The sequence below is a fragment of the Brassica napus genome, chromosome C9, assembly GCF_020379485.1.
Source record: "Brassica napus cultivar Da-Ae chromosome C9, Da-Ae, whole genome shotgun sequence".
In the NCBI taxonomy this organism is placed as follows: Eukaryota; Viridiplantae; Streptophyta; class Magnoliopsida; order Brassicales; family Brassicaceae; genus Brassica; species Brassica napus.
The window spans coordinates 18,441,327-18,464,387 of NC_063452.1; the positions used below are offsets into that span (position 1 = coordinate 18,441,327).

A 23,061-nucleotide genomic window follows, 5' to 3' on the forward strand; every position below is an offset into this window, starting at 1 on the left:
GACGTGCATGAGGAAGAATGCTAAGCCTTCATCAGCAATATATGACCCTCTAGCACCTGTTGATCCGGAGCTATTCGAAAAACTGATGGAACACATTAAGGGAATTCCACCCAAACCACCAGCACCAGCAGATAAACCAGCAGTCCTCTCAGCTGATCATGAAAGTGACTTCTACAACATACTCATCCATGAAAGACCGTGGCCGGAAAAGGAATATGGATGGTTGTTTGATAATGTAAGTCTTTAGTACGGCTGAGTTATATATTCTATTACAGCTGAGTTATATATTTGATTACGGCTGACTTATATATTTGATTACGGCTGACTTGTTCATATTCTTTGTGTAGCATGTCGGTGCATATATAAACGTCCTCACTAAAAGGTCCATGCGAAATCCCACCCCATTCTGGTCCAAGCGGATTGCCTTCATTGACGTTTGGGTGTTAAGTTTTTGGATTCACGATTTCAAGCAGTTCAAGATAAAACCTAGTATGATCACGTTCAAAGGCAATGGTTATGAAGATCTAATAAACGGTAAGTTTCCCCTTGAATGTCTAACAAACTTGAAGTGGTATGAAGATGTGGATCACTTGTAAGGATGTCTTCAAACCGGCGGAAATCACTGGGTGGCGTTTTACGTGGATCTGAAGAAGGAGAAGATTGATTGCTAAGATCCAATCTTTGGACATGCAACACCCGAAAGTGAGCAGAGAATACTAGATTCATTTAAACCGCTAACGCTTATGCTTCCCGTGATGTTGAGTGATCTTATTTCTGCCAATCTCCGAGCCCCTAGTAAGAAGAAGTTCGCATTCAGAAGAAGGAGCAAAAGATACACTCCACAAAACACCCAGATTGGCGATTGTGGGGTGTATTCGTTGAAGTTTGTGGAGTGTCTAGCGCTTGGTGTAACTTTTGATGGGATAAACGATAACAATATTCAAGGTTTAAGGGTGAAGATGGCAGCAGAGTTATATTCTGAGTTACATATAAAACCAAGGCTGACTTATAATTACAAAACACGACTACACAATAGTAGTAGTAGGAAAGTAACGCCATTCCAACCCCACAAACAACCACATTCCTCAAACACCGACCCTAACTCATACATTCTTCTCCTTTTCTCCCAGATTCCGTCTACATTTCTTCATTTTCTTTTCCAACCGAGCAACGTTAAGTCTGAATTCGGAGATGTCTTTGTTCATGCCACTTATCAGTGACTTAATATCCTCAACCTCTTCCACCAAACACTCATCCGCCCATTTGAATAAATGTCTCTGTTTTCACCAATATAACCAGATCTAAGTATTACGTTACAGAACATGCGAAATAAGAACCAAAACGAACCTTGTTATATCCTTTAGCGCAACAATAGTACAATCTTCCCAGATTTGTAGTTCCAGATGTAAAAATTTTAGAGGGTTCACCACACCAACATTGTATCGGCGTTCCTCTTTCCGCGTTCAAACGTCGACTGTAAGAATTTTCTGAAACGCAGGATGAGGAAGACATTTTTATTCTCAAAACAATCTCAAAAAAACATTAGTGCGACTTTAGGGTGAGTAAGAAGACGACATCGTGAAACGGCAATGTTTACTTTTTTTTATTTTTAAGTATTAAATATATAAAAATTTAATGTCTCGATTGTAAATTACTCGACACATGCGTGCCAGCCGTTTATTTCAAACTCATCATAATTAGTCTCGATATTCTCATATTGTTGGCGGAGTTATTCCTCACGCGCCATAATTAATCGACAACTCAGTCCAATCAAGCAAGTGGAAACGTCCTATTAATAATGAAATGGGCGAGCGATAATCTACGTTGTGGTATAAACCTTCACAGAAACATTCACGACTGAGTTAGATTAGTACGTTTTGGCTGAGTTAACTTAACGTTGTGGCTGAGTTATATTAACATTCACAGCTGATTTACCTTATACGTTTTGACTGAGTTAACTTAAAGTTGTGGCTGAGTTATGTTAACAGATACGGCTGAATTATAATACATAAGTAAATACAAATTCGACATGTCGAATTACATTCAGAAACAAAAAATATCAGGTTCAAAATAGAGACAACGCATCACTGTCAGAAACCAAAATTGTCAGGACCAAACTATTCAAACATGTGGACGAGATCACGCCTAACTAAAGTTAGCATCCACGGAGGCTTGTCGCCTCTGTTTGCCCAAGTGCTCTTCAAATGGCGCATCTGGCAACAAAATAGCGTTCTGGCCACAAGATTAAAATGTGTCCAACCTGTCGAATTATGCCTTCGATCCCACATGTTTTTGCGCTACAACAAAAAATATTACAAAACTGTTGTTAAGAACACACATAATGTACAAACTGTTGATATATCTAATATGGACACATATCCCGTCCTTACATCGAGTTGAAGAAACCAGCGTTCCTTAAAATTATTGGGAATAGCGCGGTATGTCGGTCAATCATGAACACATCCTTCTGCAAGAATCGACGGGATGACGAGGGAGAGATCACTTAAAAATTTGAACCAGGTAGTGCTGGTTGTGTCAAGCAAGTCACCCGAACCAGGGTATAGAAGAGGGAGGTTTTAACGATTTGCAGAGCTTAGTATCGCATTGACACTGTTCTCTAACCTCGTTGAATTACCAGGAACAATTGGCCTAACTTTTGATGGGGATAAAGAGATTTTGTTTAGGTTATTTCTAGAGAGAGAAATGGGTAAGAAAAGGTGTAAGAGAGGGGACAATATATAGAGAGGTATATAGAACGTCAAACGTCACGAGTTAAAATTTCCCAAGATTCAGTTATCTTTTTCCCGCCAAACGTCAAGATTAAGTTATACTTCACGGCCGAGTTACTTTAACATTTACGGCTGACTTAGTAATTGGGATTTAGGGTTTAGGGTTCCTTATTTAGGGTTTAGGTTTGCTTTTTTGGGGATTTTGGTTTAGGATTTGGATTTATGGTGCAATAAATATAATAAATAACACAAATTCATGATAAATAACACAATAATAGTTTACGAGTTTTAAATATTGGTCACACCTTATATCTAAATGTAAGGTTTTAAGTAATCGTATGACAACATATACATCAAGAACATGATCGATTTTAAACTCGTAAATTCAATAAAGAAGACACATTCAGTTGATTATATATTCACTTCAAATTGATAATTGTTGTTTCAATATAACATTTTAAAGTATAAACATTTCATCTTTTTGATTCTAGTGTATGTTTGAGGTATGGCTGAGTTATAATAGCGTAACGGCTGACTTATATGAACATTTTCGATTTTAGAGTATGTTTGGGGTATGGCTGAGTTATAAAAACGATAAGACTGAGATATATTAGCTAAAGTCAAATAATTAATAACTTAAGTCAAGTACAAAATAACAAACACATGTTCATTTGGACAGCAAATTGTTCATCGCATTATTTTCTCCTTCATCGAGGATCTCTGCTGCCATCTTCACCCTTAAACCTTGAATATTGTTATCGTTTATCCCATCAAAAGTTACACCAAGTGCTAGACACTCCACAAACTTCAACGGATTCTCCCCACAATCGTCAATCTGGGTGTTTTGTGGAGTGTATCTTTTGCTCCTCCTTCTGAATGCGAACTTCTTCTTACTAGGGGATCAAAGATTGGCAGGAATAAGTTCACTCAACATCATGGGAAGCATAAGCGTTAGCGGTTTAAATGAATCTAGTATTCTCTGCTCACTTTCGGGTGTTGCATGTCCAAAGATTGGATCGTAGCAATCAATCTTCTCCTTCTTCACATCCACGTGAAACGCCACCCAGTGATTTTTGCCAGTTTGAAGACATCCGTACAAGTGAAAGTGATCCACATCTTCATACCACTTCAAGTTTGTTGGACATTCAAAGGGAAGCTTACCGTTTATTAGATCTTCATAACCATTGCCTTTGGAGATAATTGAACACGTTTCTCCCAATATTCCTTTACTACGGCAGATCTAACTACTTCCTGATTCTCGACATCAGACTCCGGCGCAAATTCGTTCTCTTCCGCAAGAACTTCGTCGTTCGTCACAGCACATTCACTGTCCTCTCCAGCATGTTTTTGCTTCTTTAACTCAGCATGTTTTTGCTTCTTTAGCTCAGCTAGTTTTTGCTTCTTTAACTCAGCCTTTTTTCTCTTAGCCTCGGCTTCTTGATTCTTTGACTCAGCCAGTTTTTGCTTCTTTAACGCAGCCTCTTTTCTCTTGACGTCAGCCTTCTCCTTCCTCTTTAATGCAGCCTCTGCCTGCACTGCTTTTTTCTTATCAGCGGCATCCTCATCCTTTAGAGTACGCCTACCCCTGCAGCCGCGTCCATAGGCTAGAACCTTAGCATCCTTATCATCCTTAGTAGCCTTTGAAAGATAAACATATACGAAATTAAGATCAGTAGCTTTAGCGACACTACCAAACTCCTCAGCCAAAGTCTTTTTCACCCATGTATCCTTACCAAGAGTCTCGCCGACTAACGCTGGACTATTGACAGACTTCTGCTGCGTATTCTGCTGCGGTGATGGCAAAGATTCTTCTTCGCCGCCGTTTGAGAGGTTATCATAGGTTTTGGGAATTTTCCCGAGAACTTTCAGATGCTCCTCCACTAAAGCTTTCACCATGTCATCAATGGTCTTCTGGTCCATCAATGGTTTGTTCCGTTCTAACTCGTAAGCGTCAAACCGTGAGTCAATCTGATCAAATTTTCTGGAAATATTCTCCAGAGTACTCACAATGGTCGCCAGAGTCGCTTTGTTCTCCAAATCTTTGCTACCTTACTCCTCGCTAGAATCCTTTCCCGTTGCAACAGGTTTACCCTCAATGTTGTTCACTTCATTCTGTGTCTTAACTTTCTTCTGCTTCTTAGTGGGTGGCTCAGCTTCTGACAAAACTCCACCCTTCATTTTCTTCTTCTTCTCATTCCCCTTCCCCTGCGCATTCCCCTGCGCATTCCAAAAACCTACCTGCATGTATGTCTGTTATCAAGCTAACGAGTTGTGGGTCGTCAGGTTCACCCGACCATTTAGGAAACATCTCTTCAATTAAGTCCTTCAAAACCATTCTCCTCACACGCACCTGAAACACCAGGTTATAATTAAACTCAGCCACCAAAATAACACATAACTCAGCCATCAAATATAATAAATCAGCCATCAAATATAATAAATCAGCCATAAAAAAACTAAAAACTCAGCGTTAAACCTTACCTTGCCATGCTCTTTGATTTCGGCAGCCAACAAGTTATCAAAACTTGCACGTGTACGCTTTCCACCCCATCGCAAAACCGGAATGTCTTCATTATTCACCACTCTCCCAAAATTCTCACCGAAGCAGGCGACGGATTCATACGCCCAAATCAATAACGCGACGGTCATGCTGCTTATTGTGTATGAACCTCCTTCTGGAGCCAACGTTTTAATAGAGTCAATGAGAACTTCGTATGCAGTCCGACCCCATGGATACGACCCCATGGCTTCATCGTTGAATACCCTTATTGCACTTTCAAAAGGTATCCTTGAATTGTGATGCAAACAATAGACTCCCATGGCTTGAAGAAGTAGCAGCCTCAACCACTTACGCTTTTCAGATGAAATATAATATATAACTGACTCACAAACTCAACCAAACCACAATATATAACGTCGCGACATCCTACCGGAAAAGACGAACTCGTAGATAAGAATGCGGCGAAGACGATTTCGTACAAACGATTGAAGACGACGATTTCGAGGAAGACGATATCGGAGAAGACACAGTATCAACGACAGAGAGTTAGTTCGAGGAAGACAAAGTAAACACAATGTCGACGAGGATTTCGGAGAGTGGGAGAAAGCTTGTGGTTCCTTCTTCGAGACGACGACAATGTTCTTCATTTTTTTTTTAACTCCTATGTAGTTGTGGAGAAGGAGACGGTTTGATTTCTATTTTGTTTATGTGGATTGTTAATTACTCATGTGAATTTAGTGTTTAAAAATAATTTCAATTAAAACTAACCAAATACCCTTATTGTCATTCACTAGGTGTATCCAAACATTCTAATAATTTTAAAAAGATATATAACACTCTAGTAATAAACCAACTTTTCTATAACATTCTAGTAATTTTCTCTTATATCCCTATTTTCACAGCTATCAAAGTACCTTCCAAGGTAAAATAAACAACGACTCCAGCAACATCCAACTCCTCAAAACTAAGCATGTGACCTCCTCCCGCCCATTTGGCGAGTTGAAGGTTGGCTCTCACGGTCTCACCAGTGTTTTTCAATGCAATTGATGATAATGTTGTAAACATGTATTGTTACTGGGATACTTTTATTGCTTATGCTTTTTTTTTTTTAACACAATTGCTTAATTATGCTTTTTTTTTTCTTCTCCACAAATTTGTAAACCCATAATCTTAATTAATAGATAAAAAACAATTTTCGACTACAATTTGATTGCTTACGCTTTCAATTTAGCTTTCACACTGTATGATCCTCCTACTTTTGCCACCAGTTCTCTTTCAAACTCTTGGAAGTATTCAAATATAAATTTAACCCCATATTTCAAATAATGTATATAGTCACCATCCATTTCAGAACGATCTAATTTATTCAATGACTTCCAATGCTTTTATTGCTCAACAAACAACTATTAAAACGGAAACAGAACTGACTCATTCTAAACTAATGAGAACATGTCTCTTATTCCTATAATGACGCAAAGACTCAAACATACTTATTACTCAAAGATCAAGGTACATAGAAGTGACATGGCTCTTGAGTTTTCCACCAGGACGGGTAAATTCATCACCAATTTCGTAGCTAACATTCGTTATACGTTGATAGTTAAGCATTTCTTTTATAATTTGGCGTCGCATATTAGTTGGCTTCAAAAGCTCCTCGTTTATCATCTTATTAGCGTTTGCAATAATTTGATGAAGCTTTTCAAATGCTTCTTTTTCGGTAACTCCATATTGCTTCTTGTAACAGTTGATCGAGTTCGTGACATATCCTCTGCTCATGTCATCCTAATGAATGTCACACATGTACGATTGATTATTAATAAACAACATATGAATTACTAGAATAAAAATAACTTTCCACCATGTGTACCTCGAGCCATGAATATCATTCAGCACTCTTGTTACTGTATACATTGCTATCACAAGTTTGTCTCCAGATTTCAACCACTCATAGGCTTCTTTCTTGCAGATATCTTTCATAGCCATCAAAACACCTGCTATAGTAAAATCCACAGCAACTTCGACTCCAGCGACTTCTAGATACTCCTCAAAACTAGGGACGTGATCCGCTTCTACCCATGTAGCGAGCTGAAGATTGGCTCTAGCGTATCTCTTGCACTGCAATTCTCACAATGTAAACATTGTACTATTAAGTTCTTCAAAAAATAATTTGAAAATGGTTATTCGTAAACACATGCATTATACGAACAGAGAAAATTAATTTACTGTATGATTACCGCATCAATTGTAGCTTTTAAGCTGTAAGATCCTCCTAATTCTGATGCCACTTCTCTTTCAAACTCTTGGAAGGTGTCGAATATATGTTTAACCACAAATTTCAAATAATCAGGTTGGCCATCCATGGCATCATCGAGATCCCACCTAAATGCATTATCAATTTCTTTTCTTTTTAGATGTGGACCAGATTCAGAACTCATTACAAAAATAATAATTTAACATCATTTTTATTTTTAAAAATGCCAATGTCCTTTTTGTAACGACATTAAAACTGAAATTTAAGGTTTCTTGTTAGAGCTAAAAAATTTAGCATCAATTTTAAAACGACTCAGAAATTGAAATTTAACGTCACTTATTTCATATTATAGTGCCATGGAGCTATAACTAATATTTTTTGCATCGTGTTTACTAAGTATACTAGGATCTATTTGGCACAGTTTTATTTTATTTTGATTGAAAACTTAAAAACTTGTATGAAAACATGTTGTAAGTGTTTAGAGTTCTATCAAATATGGAGTTCACTTTAAAATAAACTAGAATAGAACTCACGCTATGGGCGGCTAAATTTCATTTTAAACATTTATTTTGTTCTATGGATCGTAGGTCGTCACTGAGATCTGAAAACCGAATATAAGTCCTTGTATATGAAGTGTCAACCAAAAGTCGATACCAATTAAGTTACAAAAAAAAAACTCGATACCAATTCTAACTCAAAATTAGTCATTATGAACTACCGATCTTAATCTTAATTTCCATCAAGTTCAAAATGGTTTGATACCTTTTATAAATATTTTATATAATGAAATTCAAATGATTTAGATGAACCCATGTTTGATAGTTCAAACTAATATATAAATACATAAAGTCCAAAATATGACTCTAATTTAATAGATTACATGTATTTCAATATTTTTATTATTTTTATTTCAAATATTTTAAAACATTTATTTCCAAAAAGCAACTAATTTCAATTTCAATTATCATTAAAATATAATTAAAAATTTTTATGTGATTTTAATTTTAGTTTTTAATCAAAAATAAATTAATTTTTATTTATATTTAAATGATAAACTGAAAATATTTTTTTAAATATTTTGTTAGAATTTTATAAGGAAAGTTGTTTGTTTGTATTTCAAATAAAATATTAAGATATTAAAAGATATTGTAATTAAATTATATGTAACTTGATAAATTTTCTAAGGGATGGTCCAAATAAAAAATTACACATAAAAATATTAGGACTCTAATTTATAGATTAGATTTGTATTATGTATTTTATTAATTATTTATGCATCTTAGTTTTTGATATCGAGATCAAAATTATTTATGTTAGTTATAATTTAAAAGTATTTATGACAAAATGGTTTTTATGTGTTTATGTTTTTATTTTGCCATATTTTACAGTTTGTGAGAATTTTTTTTTAAAACAAATTGTAAGATAATGTATAAGTTATTCAAATTTATTATGCATTACACTTTGTAATATTTAAGGTTTAAAATTTTTAAGATAATGTATAAGTTATTCAAAGTTATTATGCATTACACTTTGTAATATTTAAGGTTTAAGTTTTTTTTTTGATATTTAAAATTATATTTATGATATGTCTTGTGGTTTAGAAAATATGATTTTTTTTACAGAATATTAGTATGATAGAAATTGATATATTTGATAAATGTGATACGCTAGTAAATATGATTTTCTGAGTTAAGTGTAATCTTTGAGAAATCATATTTCTAGGAATATAACTATTAATATATTTTAAAATAAAAGAATATATTTGATTTAAAAATATAAACTTGTGTTGTATATATTTGTAAATTTATTATAAAAATCGATTTTTGGATATAAAGATTAGCCTCTTAAAAAAAATTAAGAACTATAGGGTAGTTAAAATATCGATTTTTTTTTTGAACTTTAGTTAACTGTTGAGATTGAATATTTTGAGATATTTGAATTCCTTTTTTAGATTTGTTTGAATTGGATAAATAGATAATTAAATTTTATTTAACGATATTATAAAAAATTAGTTTCAAAACATATAATACACTAATGTATCAAATAATTTTAATGTATAGTTCAAAAAGTAATAACTTAAACATATTAATATTTCTTTTATGGTACTGCTAAATATATTATTTTTAACACTTAATTTCATGTATTAATATTATATATAATGGTACACTTAGATATGATTTAAATATGATATATTCTAGGGCCCCCTATATTCTATGCATGTATTAGATTGGTAACATATGGTGTTATTTATATGATCCAAGAATTTACCTAATTTTCTTTTACCAAAATATCATTACTGAATAATTAAAATTAATAGTAAAAATCAGTGTTTATGATAAACACATCAACTAATTTTTTTTAAAAAATATATTAGTTAATAAAAAAATGATTATGTCCAAAAATGAAATATAACAAATTAGTGAAAAGTTAGATCCAAAATAAAACTCTGAATTAATAAATAATATTTTTATGATTTCTTTAAAGGTTATATTTTGAATGATTAAGGAAAATATTATATAAGACATGTTAAGTTACTAATGAATTAGTCTAATAATCTTGTATAGTATATTTTTTAGAATGACTCTATTATATAGAGTAGATTTTGATGGAATTTTAACGTTTCTTCTTAGATTTAAAATTTTAGCATTACTTGTAAAAAGACTCCACAAATTGAAATTAACATCACTTATTTCTTATAAGTTCCATGGGAGCTATAATTAATATTTCTTTGCATCGTTTTTAATAATTACTTTTGGTATCAAACTTCCAAAATTATTGCAAACTTTGTAGTAGTGTAGTCGCCGTGCCAAAACCTCCTATTTGAAAGCAAAAAAATGTGAACGTGTGACTTGTAGACGATAAAAATGTTACTGGCACAACTTTAACATATAATTATATACTACGTATATAGATAATGATATACTACGTATATATAGAGTACCTTTCGATTGCATTGCCGAGACTTTCAACTTCACGAAGAGAAGCATATCTGTCACATGTGTCATCAAGAATTATTTGAACAACGAACAGCTTAGTTACCATAATCCTCACACGTGAGTATTTTGGCTCAAAGAATGGTAGCGTAACGAGGTGCAGTTCCACAAGTCTGTCTCTGTAGTAAGGTGGCAACTTAGATTCAAATTCTTTCTCCTTGTACCATCTGGCATCCAAAGCACATTAATATACAATTTTGAGAATCAAGCTTTCAAGGGTTGTATAAAGAAATTCAAAAAAGCTAAATATAGGTACTAGTAGTTGAGGAGATTGTACTTACTTCGAGAGGTCTTTGAGTTCTTGAAGGTACTGTAGCTGTAGGAATTTGAAGTTAAGCTTGGAAAACTTTAGTAGCGTCTTGTCGCTGTCTTCTTCTTGTTTGTAGAACCGGATATATTCCCTTGCAACTAATATCTCCGCGTTCTTATGTTGCGGTTGTCCTAAAGCATTTTGTATACGCCTGGAGAGATGAGGCTGGCATGTCCCAGTTGCTACTAAGAGCATCAGCATCGACGTCATTAGTGGACGTCATTAGTGTTTTGGGCTTAAAAAATAAATCAAAAAGCGCAAAAATCAAAACAACGGAGGTTAACTTAGATCTGTTCGATGGGCGTCCTTAGTGGCACGTGTCGCGGTTTGAGAAGGGTCGGAGACGGTAATTAGGGCAAAACACGACATTCTTCAACACACCTGAACTCTTCCTCTCCCGATCCTCTCTCGACGGCGATTGATTTGGCGATAGGGTTCGTCGAACGAGGGTTCGTCGAACGAGGCTTCGGAATAGACAAATCCATGAAAACTTAAAAGACGATTTGATTGAAAATATATGGGCTAAATTTGAACATCTTCCGAATATTATGTAATTTTAAGTTTCTATGAATAAATTGTGTGTGTTTTAATTTCTGAACTTTGTATTTTTTTCCACTAATAAAATGTTTGTAATTTTAAAAACTAGTTTTAAAAAAATTTATAAACCTAAGGACCTATCAAAAGTCCCACCCATAATCAACATTTTAACAAAAGTCCTTAACCAAAGTCCTAAACTACATAAACTAATTAAATACTCTAAGTACCATTCTAAAAGTCCTATTGATGCACTTGCTCTAACGTCTCCAAGCAACTCATTGCGAAGCTCAAGGCTTCGTCCAATATATAATCTCTCATTGTCCCCATATGAGCAGCTTCATACAAGCTCAAGATACCCTTGGCATCCTCCGTAAGATATTCTTTAAATTTTCCATTATCTCCTTTGAATCTCCTAAACACATCTATTCACAAAAATGAATCCGTTAGGTTTAGACATTTAAAACCTAATGGACAAAACCAACCCGCAAACCCCAAATTATAAGACCAGATGTATTCCTTTATTTTTTCTGAAATACAAAATCTGTAAAATAAATATATTTTCCATTTAAGACATATACATTTTAAAATGAATATTCTAAATGTATTTTAATTTTAGTCTAATATCAATCTATTTTACTTATAAAATTTTAAATCAAACCCAAAATTTGTAAATAATAACAGGCGTAAATTTTAAAATGTGTATTTACACATTTAAAAATTAAAATCAACCTAAATTTATAATTGACAGAATATTTATTTCTAAGATAATTTTTCTATTAATATGTTAAAATATATAAATATTAAATAAATTACAATTAACAATTATTATAGTAATAATTATGAATTATTACAATTCAAATTATTATTCTAAAAAGTATAAGAATATTAAAATTTAAAAACAGTGAGATATAAATTGAATAAATTATTATTTTGTAACAATATTTACATACAATTATAAGTTTGATTATAAAATAATTAAAACATAAATAAATTATATATGCACAGATGTTTTAAAAACTTAAAATATTTAAACCAACACAATTTTTTTTGAATATATGCTATAACACGGGACCATAAAATATACGTAAAATCACATAAAATTATTTTTGAGATACTCAAACATTGAATATTTTTGACCCCAAAATAAATTTTCTTTTTATTCACAATTAGAGAAGAAAATAAACTTTTATAAATCTAATAAGATACAAAATAATATTTCTTATTTAAATTTTAAATATATGAAATAAAAATATCCCGCGAATAAAGTTGGTCAGAATCTAGTTTCTTTTAAATCTGAGATCTTATCGAAATCACCTTGTTATAAATATTAATCACACAATGACAAAACACTTGTATGATCCAGGTAGAGAATCCTTACCGGAAGAAACGTTGTGACCATATGTTCTGAAAACCCAAAAGATGATGGAAACTGTGTGCAAATCATCTTCACCAGACAACATCTCTTCAATCATTTTAAAACCTTCTTTTAGATTCTCCTCGATCTCAGCTTCGAAATGATACGCGAGACCAAGGCTAACGAGCAAGTAGATGAAAAAGATATTCTTTTTAGTTGAATTAACTCCACTGGAAGACAAGAACAAGTCTTCCACTTTTGGCTTTAGTGCTTCGATTTCTCTTCCAAGCGAATCTATTTCCTTAACAAATATATGAATTTGAATTGATTTCATATCCTCTATACATCTATACACTAAAACATGATTTTATACGTAGCAGCGCCTAGGTCTACGGGCCAAGATGTAAATAACAAGCTATAACCAAGTATAGCAGGAATAGGATGAACCACAAAAGCAAAAATGAGGAACAAGAAGAAAAATAGATGAAACCTAAAAATTGCTCATATATTTTCTAACATCTCTAAGAATGTAAATTTTTTTTGTATACTAAAGTACAAGTCACTTGAGCAATCAGATTTTAACAAATGTAATTATTTTACAAAATTTTAAAAAATTAAAGATTAAGAAAATCCAGATTAAAACACGCTCTATTGATTTCCAATATTTTTCAAACTGTAAAAAAAAAAACAAGATCTTATATTTTCTCAGAGTAACAAAAGTACACATGAACAAGTTCGATTATAAAGATTAGTAACTCCCAATATCAACTGCTCTATCTCCTATATAACATTCAATCAACTATTTTTTTTCTAATATTTTGTCTTTGTCTTCTTCTTCTCTCAATTGTTTCATTTATAGTTTTATTTTATTTTGAGTGTGGTAACGAGTTATTCTACTATTGCTCTTAGCACTTTTCTATATTTTGCAGATTAATTTTCACAAAAGGATGAAACACCAGACTTCTCTTCACAAAATTACCATCAGAAGCTTGAAGTTATTCTCAACATGAAAGAACTTTTTTGTGGAAAAAGGTAAACACATTTAGATTTAAAATAATTGTATCTAAAATCTGTTAGAAAAATGAAACTTAGCTTTGTCGCTATTTCTTATATAACAAAGAGATAAAATTCAAGCTTATGTAAAATATAACTCAATATTTTCATGGTAATTTTAATAAAGCTATTTGCCTTTTATATTTATGCTGATATTTATTTTTTAATTAAATTGTAGTTTTTCAGAAACTATCATAATTTTATTGTTTCATTTTGGTCAATAGTTCTATTATTTTATGTTTATTATGTTATACATCAAGGGACTTATATTTAAATAAGTATTATTTACAAAATTAAAAGAAAATATATTAACTATGATAGTTATACCATATTGTGTGTTGGTAACTTGGTATATATTTTTTTGGTAAAATGTAACTTGGTATATATCTTAAACTTTTAACAAAAACAAGCTTTCCAACACGTATGAGGTATTTCTTTTTCAAAACAAAATCACAAGAACTGAATGCATGAATTTCTAAATTTATGTATCAATGTGTTGTCCATATTTAGAAAATATGTGACTATAAAACAATTTATTTAATAATTATTATAATTTTATGATCAAATAATTTAGACGGTAGGAATGTAACCATGAATAGCACCGGGAGGTTATACTAGTACATATATAATTTGATAAGTAAGGTAAAAAAAAATTTCTTTTTTTCACTAAAATTGGCACGCTTCTGTATATAGATTATAGACTTACTGAGACATCAACATGAGCATCGACGAATTGATGACCCCACTCAGAAGGGGCTAACTTCTTGAACTTGCGATTTTTTTCTTTATCTTTAGAAGCCAGAGTGTTAGTAGTGGCCTTCAACGGAACAAGCTTTGGAGGCTTACCGGGAAATGACATTGGCGGAAAGCTAGAGAGTCTGCATGATGGAAATGTATTCGTATGACAATGAATAGAGAGTTTAGATCCGAGTTTTGGTCCAAAAACTGTTATTGCTCCTATGTTCACTATGATATTGGAACCTAGGTTTCGCCACTAAATTTATAGGCACAATGTTTTTTCCACATTAAGAAGTAACTTGGCTGGAAATAATATTTTAATCTACCTATATAAGTTTTAAAAGTAAACATCTATCTGTTGTATAATACGTGAGTAATCCCATCATATACAATACTAAAAGGAGGATATCCTCATCAGTGAGGCCCTCCACGTCACCCTGAAAAATCATCCAATCAGGTTTTAACATTTTACCACATAATTAAGTGATTTCAAATGTGCTTAAATTTCTTTACAAGCCCCACATGTTAATCTAAATGGCCCAGAAAACTCATTTCATTGAAAGCATCGTGACCTTTTGCTCTTCCTCTTCTTCGTTTCCGTTTCACTATACTCTGCAATTTCTTTACCCTGATCGAAATATCTAATCCACAATTACAACACTTTCTCTCTCTCACAGAGCTTTATCCCCTTTCCCATGGCGTCTTCCGTCACTTCTCGCCCCTTATCTCTTTTCCTATTCACTTCAAAACCTTCTTCGTCTTCCTCCGCCGCCGCCGCCACCACGCATCTTCTCTTCCCTTCACTCAGAACCAACGCCTGTTTCGCGCCACTAACACTAAACCCCCGCCGCCGAGGGCGTTCAATCATCGTCAGAGTAGACGACGCCGACGACTGACGTGGACAGGACGAGTACGACATGGTAAACGAGGAAGTGGACAACAAAAAGGAATACGACGTCGAGTACGACCGCAGCGATGGCGGCGGCGATGGGGACATCGCGTTCGTGCAGATCAAGAGCTTCACATCGACGCAGGGGTGGAACTCGGAGATGGTGGTTAATTATCGGATAAACGAAGACGGGTTCCATAAGATCAGTTTTTAGGACTGTGATTTTGTTTATCAGGAAGCCGCCTGATCTTGATAACGATGTTTAAGACTTCAGAGAGGTATGTGAAAAGTTCTTCTCTGCTTTTAACTTTGAATTCAAGCTGTTTTTACGTTTTCGACTATGCGGCGGCGTTTCTGATGTGGTGGTTGTATGTGACTCCTCCGGATATGGATATTTACTCAGATTCCAAGAGTTCCAATGCCTCAAAAGGTTTAGCCTTTTAATTTATCCTTACTGGTTTTTGTTTCTGCACGTGTTTTACAACATTCAAAGTCTGGTTGTGACCCCAATGGTGAGATTAATCTTATAACAACCTCTTCCTTCACAGCTTGAATGTAAACTTCTCTCCTTGTGGTCAATCTTTCTGCTTCAATGATGTTTACTTTCTCTTGAAGCTCTTTGATGTAAGAAATCCCATCTTCGGTCGATATAATCAGGTATTGATTATATTTTTCTCAACCTCTTTATTATTACCGGAAAATGTCCAAATATTATGCGAGAAGTATTGATTATATTCACTTACAAGTATATTCTAAGTTCTAGCACATTAAATTTGCAGGATTTTGTATTCAAATCCTTGGTCAGTACTTGCTTTCGTGGATGTGATATACCTGTTTGGTTCAACCATCAAGCATATGGATCAGTATTAAACGTGGAGTTTCCATGATATTGGAATGAAGGCCAATTGATTGAATGGTGTAGTATCATTTAAGGATTATAAAGACCAAAACAACGGTCTCCAAGTGATATGCACATGTGAGTTCACTAACGTATCCTTGAGCCGGGAAAGCTTTATTTTCGGTGGTTGGTCCAAACCAGGGGATGAGCCACATACGATTGAGTCGGACCATGTCTTTATTGGCTACACTCTCCACTTATTTCTCCTTTTAATCTCTAGGCATTGTCGGTTCATGTATTTACATATACCTCTCCCTCTCTCTCGATAATTTTCTTCCAGATTGAGTTTTGTGTAACTTTTATTTTATTTTGTGTGTATGTAGGATCCAGTTTCCTGAGACTATATAACTGAGACGATGTTGATTTGTTGGGCACAGATGATGACGCGGCCAAATGAGGTGTGATTCATAATTCTATGTAAATAAATCTAAACCTTATTTGGATTCCAAAACCAAGAAAATTGTGTGTTCAGATCAAAAAAAAAAAGTTGTGTGGTTGTTGCAGGAGTTGAACGTTGGCTTATATATGATGTGGTCAATATCTTGGAGAGCATCGGGGATACACCCACTTTCTTCTGAAAAAAGTTAGCTCATTTCAGTCGCTCTGAGCTGATTCTATGTCTCACTTAGGTTGTGTCTAGAAAAGAGAAGAATCTTTATTCTTAAAAATGTTTTTTTTTCAGATTCTTCGCTTTATATATCAACTCAAGGTACACGTTAAATAGCTCTCAATGTTTTTTTGTCTCAGTCTCTGGTTTTGGAGAGAATGTTTTTTGATCTTTACTTTTGTTTACAGGAAGAAGGTTTGAGAGAGGGTTTTGGCATCTTGAGTATGTGATGCAGTTCACACGGGGTATATAAAATATCATATTTCACAGATTCTGTAATGCTGATTTTGGTTTTCAGTTGATCCTGTAAGTGATTATGTGAGGCACTAACAAGAGTCTTATGGGAAATGTATATCAGGTACAATATGCCCTTCACACAATTATGTATTCTCATGAAAATGCTCCGGACAGCGGTCAGATGTACGAGCTTTGCATTGACCGTAGTATTCACCTCCGTGTCAATTAGATAGGGTTAGTTCTTCGTTTTCTTTTGTGCGTATTCACTTCATGATACTGAATCTTGATTTAAAATTCACAGATCAGATTTTCAGTTATATGTTTTCGCTTTGAAAGTACTTTCTGAGAGCTTTCCATATTTTGTAAATATTTTGTTTCTATTTATGCAAGTGGATTTAAAGCTTCCAGATGCAATAATTTTGTGTCCTCGGTGTGGATAAGTATATATATTCCTATTGCTCAAATATGCTAATGGTGTTGACTACCTGGTTTTGTTGAGTAGAAGATTTACTTATACAATTGTAATATGATTTCTGATCTAACGTGATGCTTTTTCTGTAACAAGTTGGCCTGTATAAAGTTTTAATATAAAGAACCATAGCTGAAATCGGGTGATGATTATTAAAAAAATTCCAACAATCAAATATGCGCCAACACAAATGCAGGTGACCAGAAATCACCACAAAAGCCAAACTATGAATATGCATTATAAGATTACTTCTCTTCACTACTATAAGATTACGAAATCTGTTGTTGTTTGTTATATGATTTGGAACATCTGTCAATGTCAGAACAAATTTTGTAACAAATAAAAGCTCATATGTTTCAGAAAAAAGACTATGCTTTTCCTAAACAAAAACAAAATAATAATACAATGCTCCCACTGTGTCAGTGCAAACGATTCATCTCAAAAACAAACAAAATATATACAACCAACTTATATATATAGATATAATAAAATGAAATATAGAATAAAACAAAACAAAAACAAACAAAATAATAATACAATTCTATGCAAACGATTCATATCAGTCTAAAAGACTTTAAAATATCCAATAAATAAAATAACCCATATTAAAATTTCTGTTTCAGTGCATATATGAAAGACAGTTCATTAATATGTATATGATCAGACTTGAGTACAAATTTATGTGAAAACTACATTTTTTCCAATGGTATACACAAAATGTACATCACATTTTTGCATATTAGATCATCTCTTTCAAGAGGATTCGAGGCATGTCAAGCCCTGATAAGATCGGTTCCGCCCAAAATGGGAATGGATTAAGGTTATGAACTATCATGTTTTGTAAAAACTAAGTTTTCCAAGTTAGAAAAGCAAAATATGTTTTATATTTTTTTATCGATGCTAATAAACTTAGAAAATAAACTTTTTTAAAAAAATTGTAAAGCAACATAAAAACTCCGTGTTAACAACCAAACCATATATTTAGATTATATATCAAAATAACTAAATAATATTAGAAAATCGGCGCGTAGCGCCGGCAAGCCCTTAGTATATATTAAAAGAAAATCATTACAACATTTGAGGTAATCATGTGTCATCACTACGATGATTCTTATAATATCTAGAAAAATAGGTTGGTTCATCTAAATATATAATAAGTTTTTTATTAAACAAACCATAAATTAATTATTAATGTTTTTTATTCTTTCCATAAAAAAATGCCGGAATTGCTTAATCTGGCCAAAATATATATGACAATTAATAATTTTAAATAATAAAGATTTGATAAAAATTAGTGTATTCTCTATCATTTTTTTTCAATTTAACTTATTAAAATAAATTAAACAACCACATTAACCATATCATATAGATTTAGATTTTTCCGTATATGTTATATTTTGAATTTTGAAAAATGACTATAAAAACTAAAACTGTTAAAAGTCTCACATTATAATTTTCGTGAACCATGATTTAAAATTTTTGTTATGACAAGATACAAATGACTACAAAAGCATATAAGTATGAAGATTCATTTAATAAATATCAAGATTAAAATATATATATATATATATATATATATTAATATCGTTCAAATTAACTATTTACCATATAAAATACATAAAATTTTAATTTTGAAATTTTTTTTGAACAATTTTTTTTGATAAAAGCTTTGAACAAATATTGAAAATTTAATAGTTAAATTTTAAACTTTTCATTATTATTTTTTAAATTATAAATTACAAAAACTATTAAATATCACACAATAATTCTTTTTTGTTATCAGTGATTCGAAGTTTTTGTTATAAGAAGATACAAATGATCAAAAATAATATGTAGAAACAATTATTTAATAAATATCAATATTAAATATACTTTTTTTAGCAGCATTAAAAATATATTATATATCTATCATTTAAATTTAATTATAGACCATAGTGTTTGTTTGAATTAATACAATTTATTTATGTGTTCACATTAATTTGATAATATACGTAATAGTTGTTGATTTTTTTTATTTAATATATATATATTATTTTATAATATGTAACATAATATATAATACATAAAAAAAAATTATATATAATGTTATCATGCGCGAGGCACATCCTTTAACCTGGTACGTTGATTAGATATATCTCTCGTAACTTGTGTAAAAAGAGTAATTGGGCAGCGATGGGAGAGAGATGTGATATGTTGATTATTTTTCTTTTTGGATACGAAAGGAAGAGAGTTAAAGAGACACGTGCATGCTGAGAAGGACAATATTTTTTTTTTTTTGAAACTCAAAATCATTATCCGACAACACTATCCTATTTTTTTTTAATTATCTATCAATTACGATTTCAAATGTATATTTTTAAAATTTTGTTTTCCATGGATCTAGATTTAGATCTAAATCTGAAGTAATATATATATTATCTAGGTTATCTAAGTTTTTTTTAGGGAAAATTTGGATAAATGCACTTCAATAAGAATATAATTTGAAAAATACACCCTTGTTTAAGCTTTTTGAAAAATACACCCTTGTTTAAGTTTTTTGAAAAATACACTTATCTATATATAAATTTACCAAATTTCCCAATCTTAATAGTTATCAATTCCTATTAAACAATTTTTAGAAAAATTATTTTAAAAAATCGTTAGAGATAGATAATTATTTGTGAATCCACTGTTCAGAATTTCTTCCAACTCTTTAATATACACATGAAAATAATCTTTCGATAAGACTTCAATGCAAGCAACACCATATGTTTTCTGTGACTTTAAACTGTTGGTATGTGTTTGTTCTTCCTCTACCTTTTTTTTTTCATTACTTCCTTTTTGAATCTTGTACTCCAACTCTATATAAACAACATAAATTAAAAAATTGTAAAATACATGAATCAAATAATTGTCTCAAACAGATTTATTGGATTTTCATGACACGTGAAAAAAGAAGAACAAACCGATGAATAATAATCAGTGCAATTCTTTTTCATATTCAAAATAAAAAAAAACACATATCCGAATACATCATATTATCTAGAACTTACTTGGCTCCAGTAGAGAAGATGAAAATTTTGTTGAGACAAACGTGACTTGCTTTTCTTTTTTAACAACATGATTTGTTTATGTAAGTTGAAGAAAATAAAATAAAGGGAAATTTGTATAAACATCATGATAAAGTCAAAACAAGTCATAATTCACATGTTTATCTTTGTTATTGTAAAATTTAAATGGTAAAATAACATATTTATCTCAACACACATATTTATCTAATTTTAATGATATTATTTTATTAATTTCGAATTTATATATTAATTTCGAATTATATCTTGGGTAAAAAGGTCAATTCATAATTAAGGAAGTGTATTTTTCAAAAGTTAAAATAGAAAATGCAATTATCAAATTTCAAATCCTAAATAGGGTATTTTGCAAATTATCCTTTTTTTTTATGCAAACATGTTTTCCATTAATTAAATTTGAAGATCCCTACAATAGGTCAGAGCTTTTACAGCTTCATTAGCAATAACATTAGGAACTGCCAACTTGGTTATCTAAGTCAAGTTGACGTCTGTCCTCGCTAAGTATTTCAACCACCTGACATTTGTTACACTAAGTTTTAAAGAAATTTACCAAAAATGATCTAAAACTTGATTTTAAATGAAAAAAATATATTTATATTTCAATTTAAAAAATAACTTAAAAGTCTAATAAAATTATAATAAACTTTTATAACCTAAACACTATGCATTTTTACGAATATAATTTCGAAAAGTCTTATATGGTTTTGTAAGTCTTCTCCAATAGTAGATTTTAAAAATAATTTATAAATTTAATAGAAAAAAAATTTATGAAAAAAAATTGAAATCATGTAATTATAAACATTTGTTAATTATATAAATTAAAATCAGTTAAAATTAAATTATTTTTAACATAAATGAGTGAATATAGACTGAGTTATGATATTCTTTGGTTTAGAGTTTGGTAACATATGTTATAGTATAGTTTATATTTTTAAGGTTGGATTTGAAATCTTAACTATTTTTTGAAAAATTGAATTTAACTTATATGTGTTTAATTTTGTGTATATTAATCACTTTAAAAGTTGATTTTAAGTTTAATGAAGTGTTTGTTTTGTTTATGTTCAGATAGTTATTGATTTTATGGTTTAGGTGATTTAAGTGTTCTAACATATAATGCACTACAAGACTTCTGGGAAAGTCTTCTAGGCAAATAGTAAATTTAGGGTTTACAAGACTTCCCTATAAAAAATTGAAAGTCTTCTGAATCGAAAATATTTAACTTTATTGGAATTTTTATCTCCATATATAAAAAATTTACACATTCTCCCTCTTCCTCTCAAATGTTTTTTTTAATTTCAAAACTTAATTTCAAAAACTAATTAAATAAATAATGTACACAAATTTAAATAATAGAAAATAAAATTAAAATATATAAATTATAGATACAATTATAGTTTCTAATATATACAAATTGTGTAAACAAAAACAATCTCCCACTTTAGAAACGCATTTAAAATCAAATTTTTATTATAAATGATGGTAAACTATCTGCAATATATGCGATGATATTAATATTGATGAACCATTTTCCAGATAATTTCACGACGTATCTCTCTTTAACACTTGAACCGATGGATAGTTCTATATCTATGACATCTTCGATGGACAGCATACAACTATATCAAATGATTTTTTGCCTACAGTAATCTGGAATTTTCAATAAGCTTGCGGCGTATATTTTCATATTATCAATCAAATACACATTTTCATACGAAATTATCAATCTATATACTTTTTAGAGTTCTTCTTACACGTCATCAAAATCCTGACCCTAATTTATGATTGGATTTAGAGATCCATCACAAAGAAATTCTTTTTTTCCTTTTGCTTTCTCAACATATATCGTCATCATGTCAAGACTCAAGAGACAACTTTTACTCTGCCGAAAGGCTCATGTTTTCAATCCATCAAATGCGAAAGTCTCCGATTTCACTCAATATGGCTGGAGTCAACTCAAAGTTAACAAAAACAAATTTCATCATACAATTATTTTAGATCTTATTTTATACTCCCCCTGTTCCTTAAAGTTACATATTCTAGATTTTTCACACGTTTTAATAAAACACATTAAATTTACATATTTTTTTTGTGTTTATTTTTTTTTCCATAATTTTAAGCCAATAAAAATTCAACTAGAGCAATTAAGTTTTTTGAAGTTTGCAATTAGTTAATAAAAATATGTATAGGAAATGTAAAAAATAGATCTTTTTGAAACAAACTTTTTCTGTAGAATATGTAACTTTAAGGAAAGGAGAGAGTATTATTTAAAATAAGGATTTCGTTTAGTTCATAAAAATATCAATTGTTTTGTAAAATCGAAGTAATTTTCGAATAGACTCCCTAAAATTTCAGGATAGGCTATGTCCACTTAGAGATTGTATCTTAAGCTTCCCCACTCTCAGCAATAATAATAACACTTCTTAGATGAAAA

At 31.4% G+C, this 23,061-nt stretch overlaps 2 protein-coding genes and 2 long non-coding RNA genes across 4 annotated transcripts; 1 reads left to right on the forward strand and 3 right to left on the reverse strand.

Annotated features, from left to right (window-relative positions):
• Positions 1 to 4,778: 4,778 nt before the first annotated feature.
• On the reverse strand, positions 4,779 to 5,474 carry LOC125592508. The gene is made up of 3 exons (XM_048767717.1): positions 5,211 to 5,474; positions 4,996 to 5,079; positions 4,779 to 4,946 (listed from the first exon to the last, which is right to left on the reverse strand). The coding sequence occupies exons 1-3, from the start codon at positions 5,472 to 5,474 to the stop codon at positions 4,779 to 4,781; spliced, it is 516 nt and encodes a 171-aa protein (XP_048623674.1).
• Positions 5,475 to 6,432: 958 nt separating this feature from the next.
• LOC125592394 lies at positions 6,433 to 9,913 on the forward strand. The gene is made up of 2 exons (XR_007328344.1): positions 6,433 to 6,781; positions 7,196 to 9,913. It is a non-coding gene; the product is annotated as an uncharacterized LOC125592394 (long non-coding RNA).
• Positions 6,553 to 7,239, reverse strand: LOC125592393. The gene is made up of 2 exons (XR_007328343.1): positions 7,097 to 7,239; positions 6,553 to 7,011 (listed from the first exon to the last, which is right to left on the reverse strand). It is a non-coding gene; the product is annotated as an uncharacterized LOC125592393 (long non-coding RNA).
• A 325-nt stretch (positions 9,914 to 10,238) lies between the features above and the next one.
• Positions 10,239 to 10,993, reverse strand: LOC111209318 (terpenoid synthase 28-like). Its single transcript, XM_048767718.1, has 3 exons — positions 10,755 to 10,993; positions 10,422 to 10,640; positions 10,239 to 10,296 (listed from the first exon to the last, which is right to left on the reverse strand). Exons 1-3 carry the CDS (start codon positions 10,991 to 10,993, stop codon positions 10,239 to 10,241), a joined length of 516 nt encoding a protein of 171 aa, XP_048623675.1.
• Between the last annotated feature and the right edge of the window lie 12,068 nt (positions 10,994 to 23,061).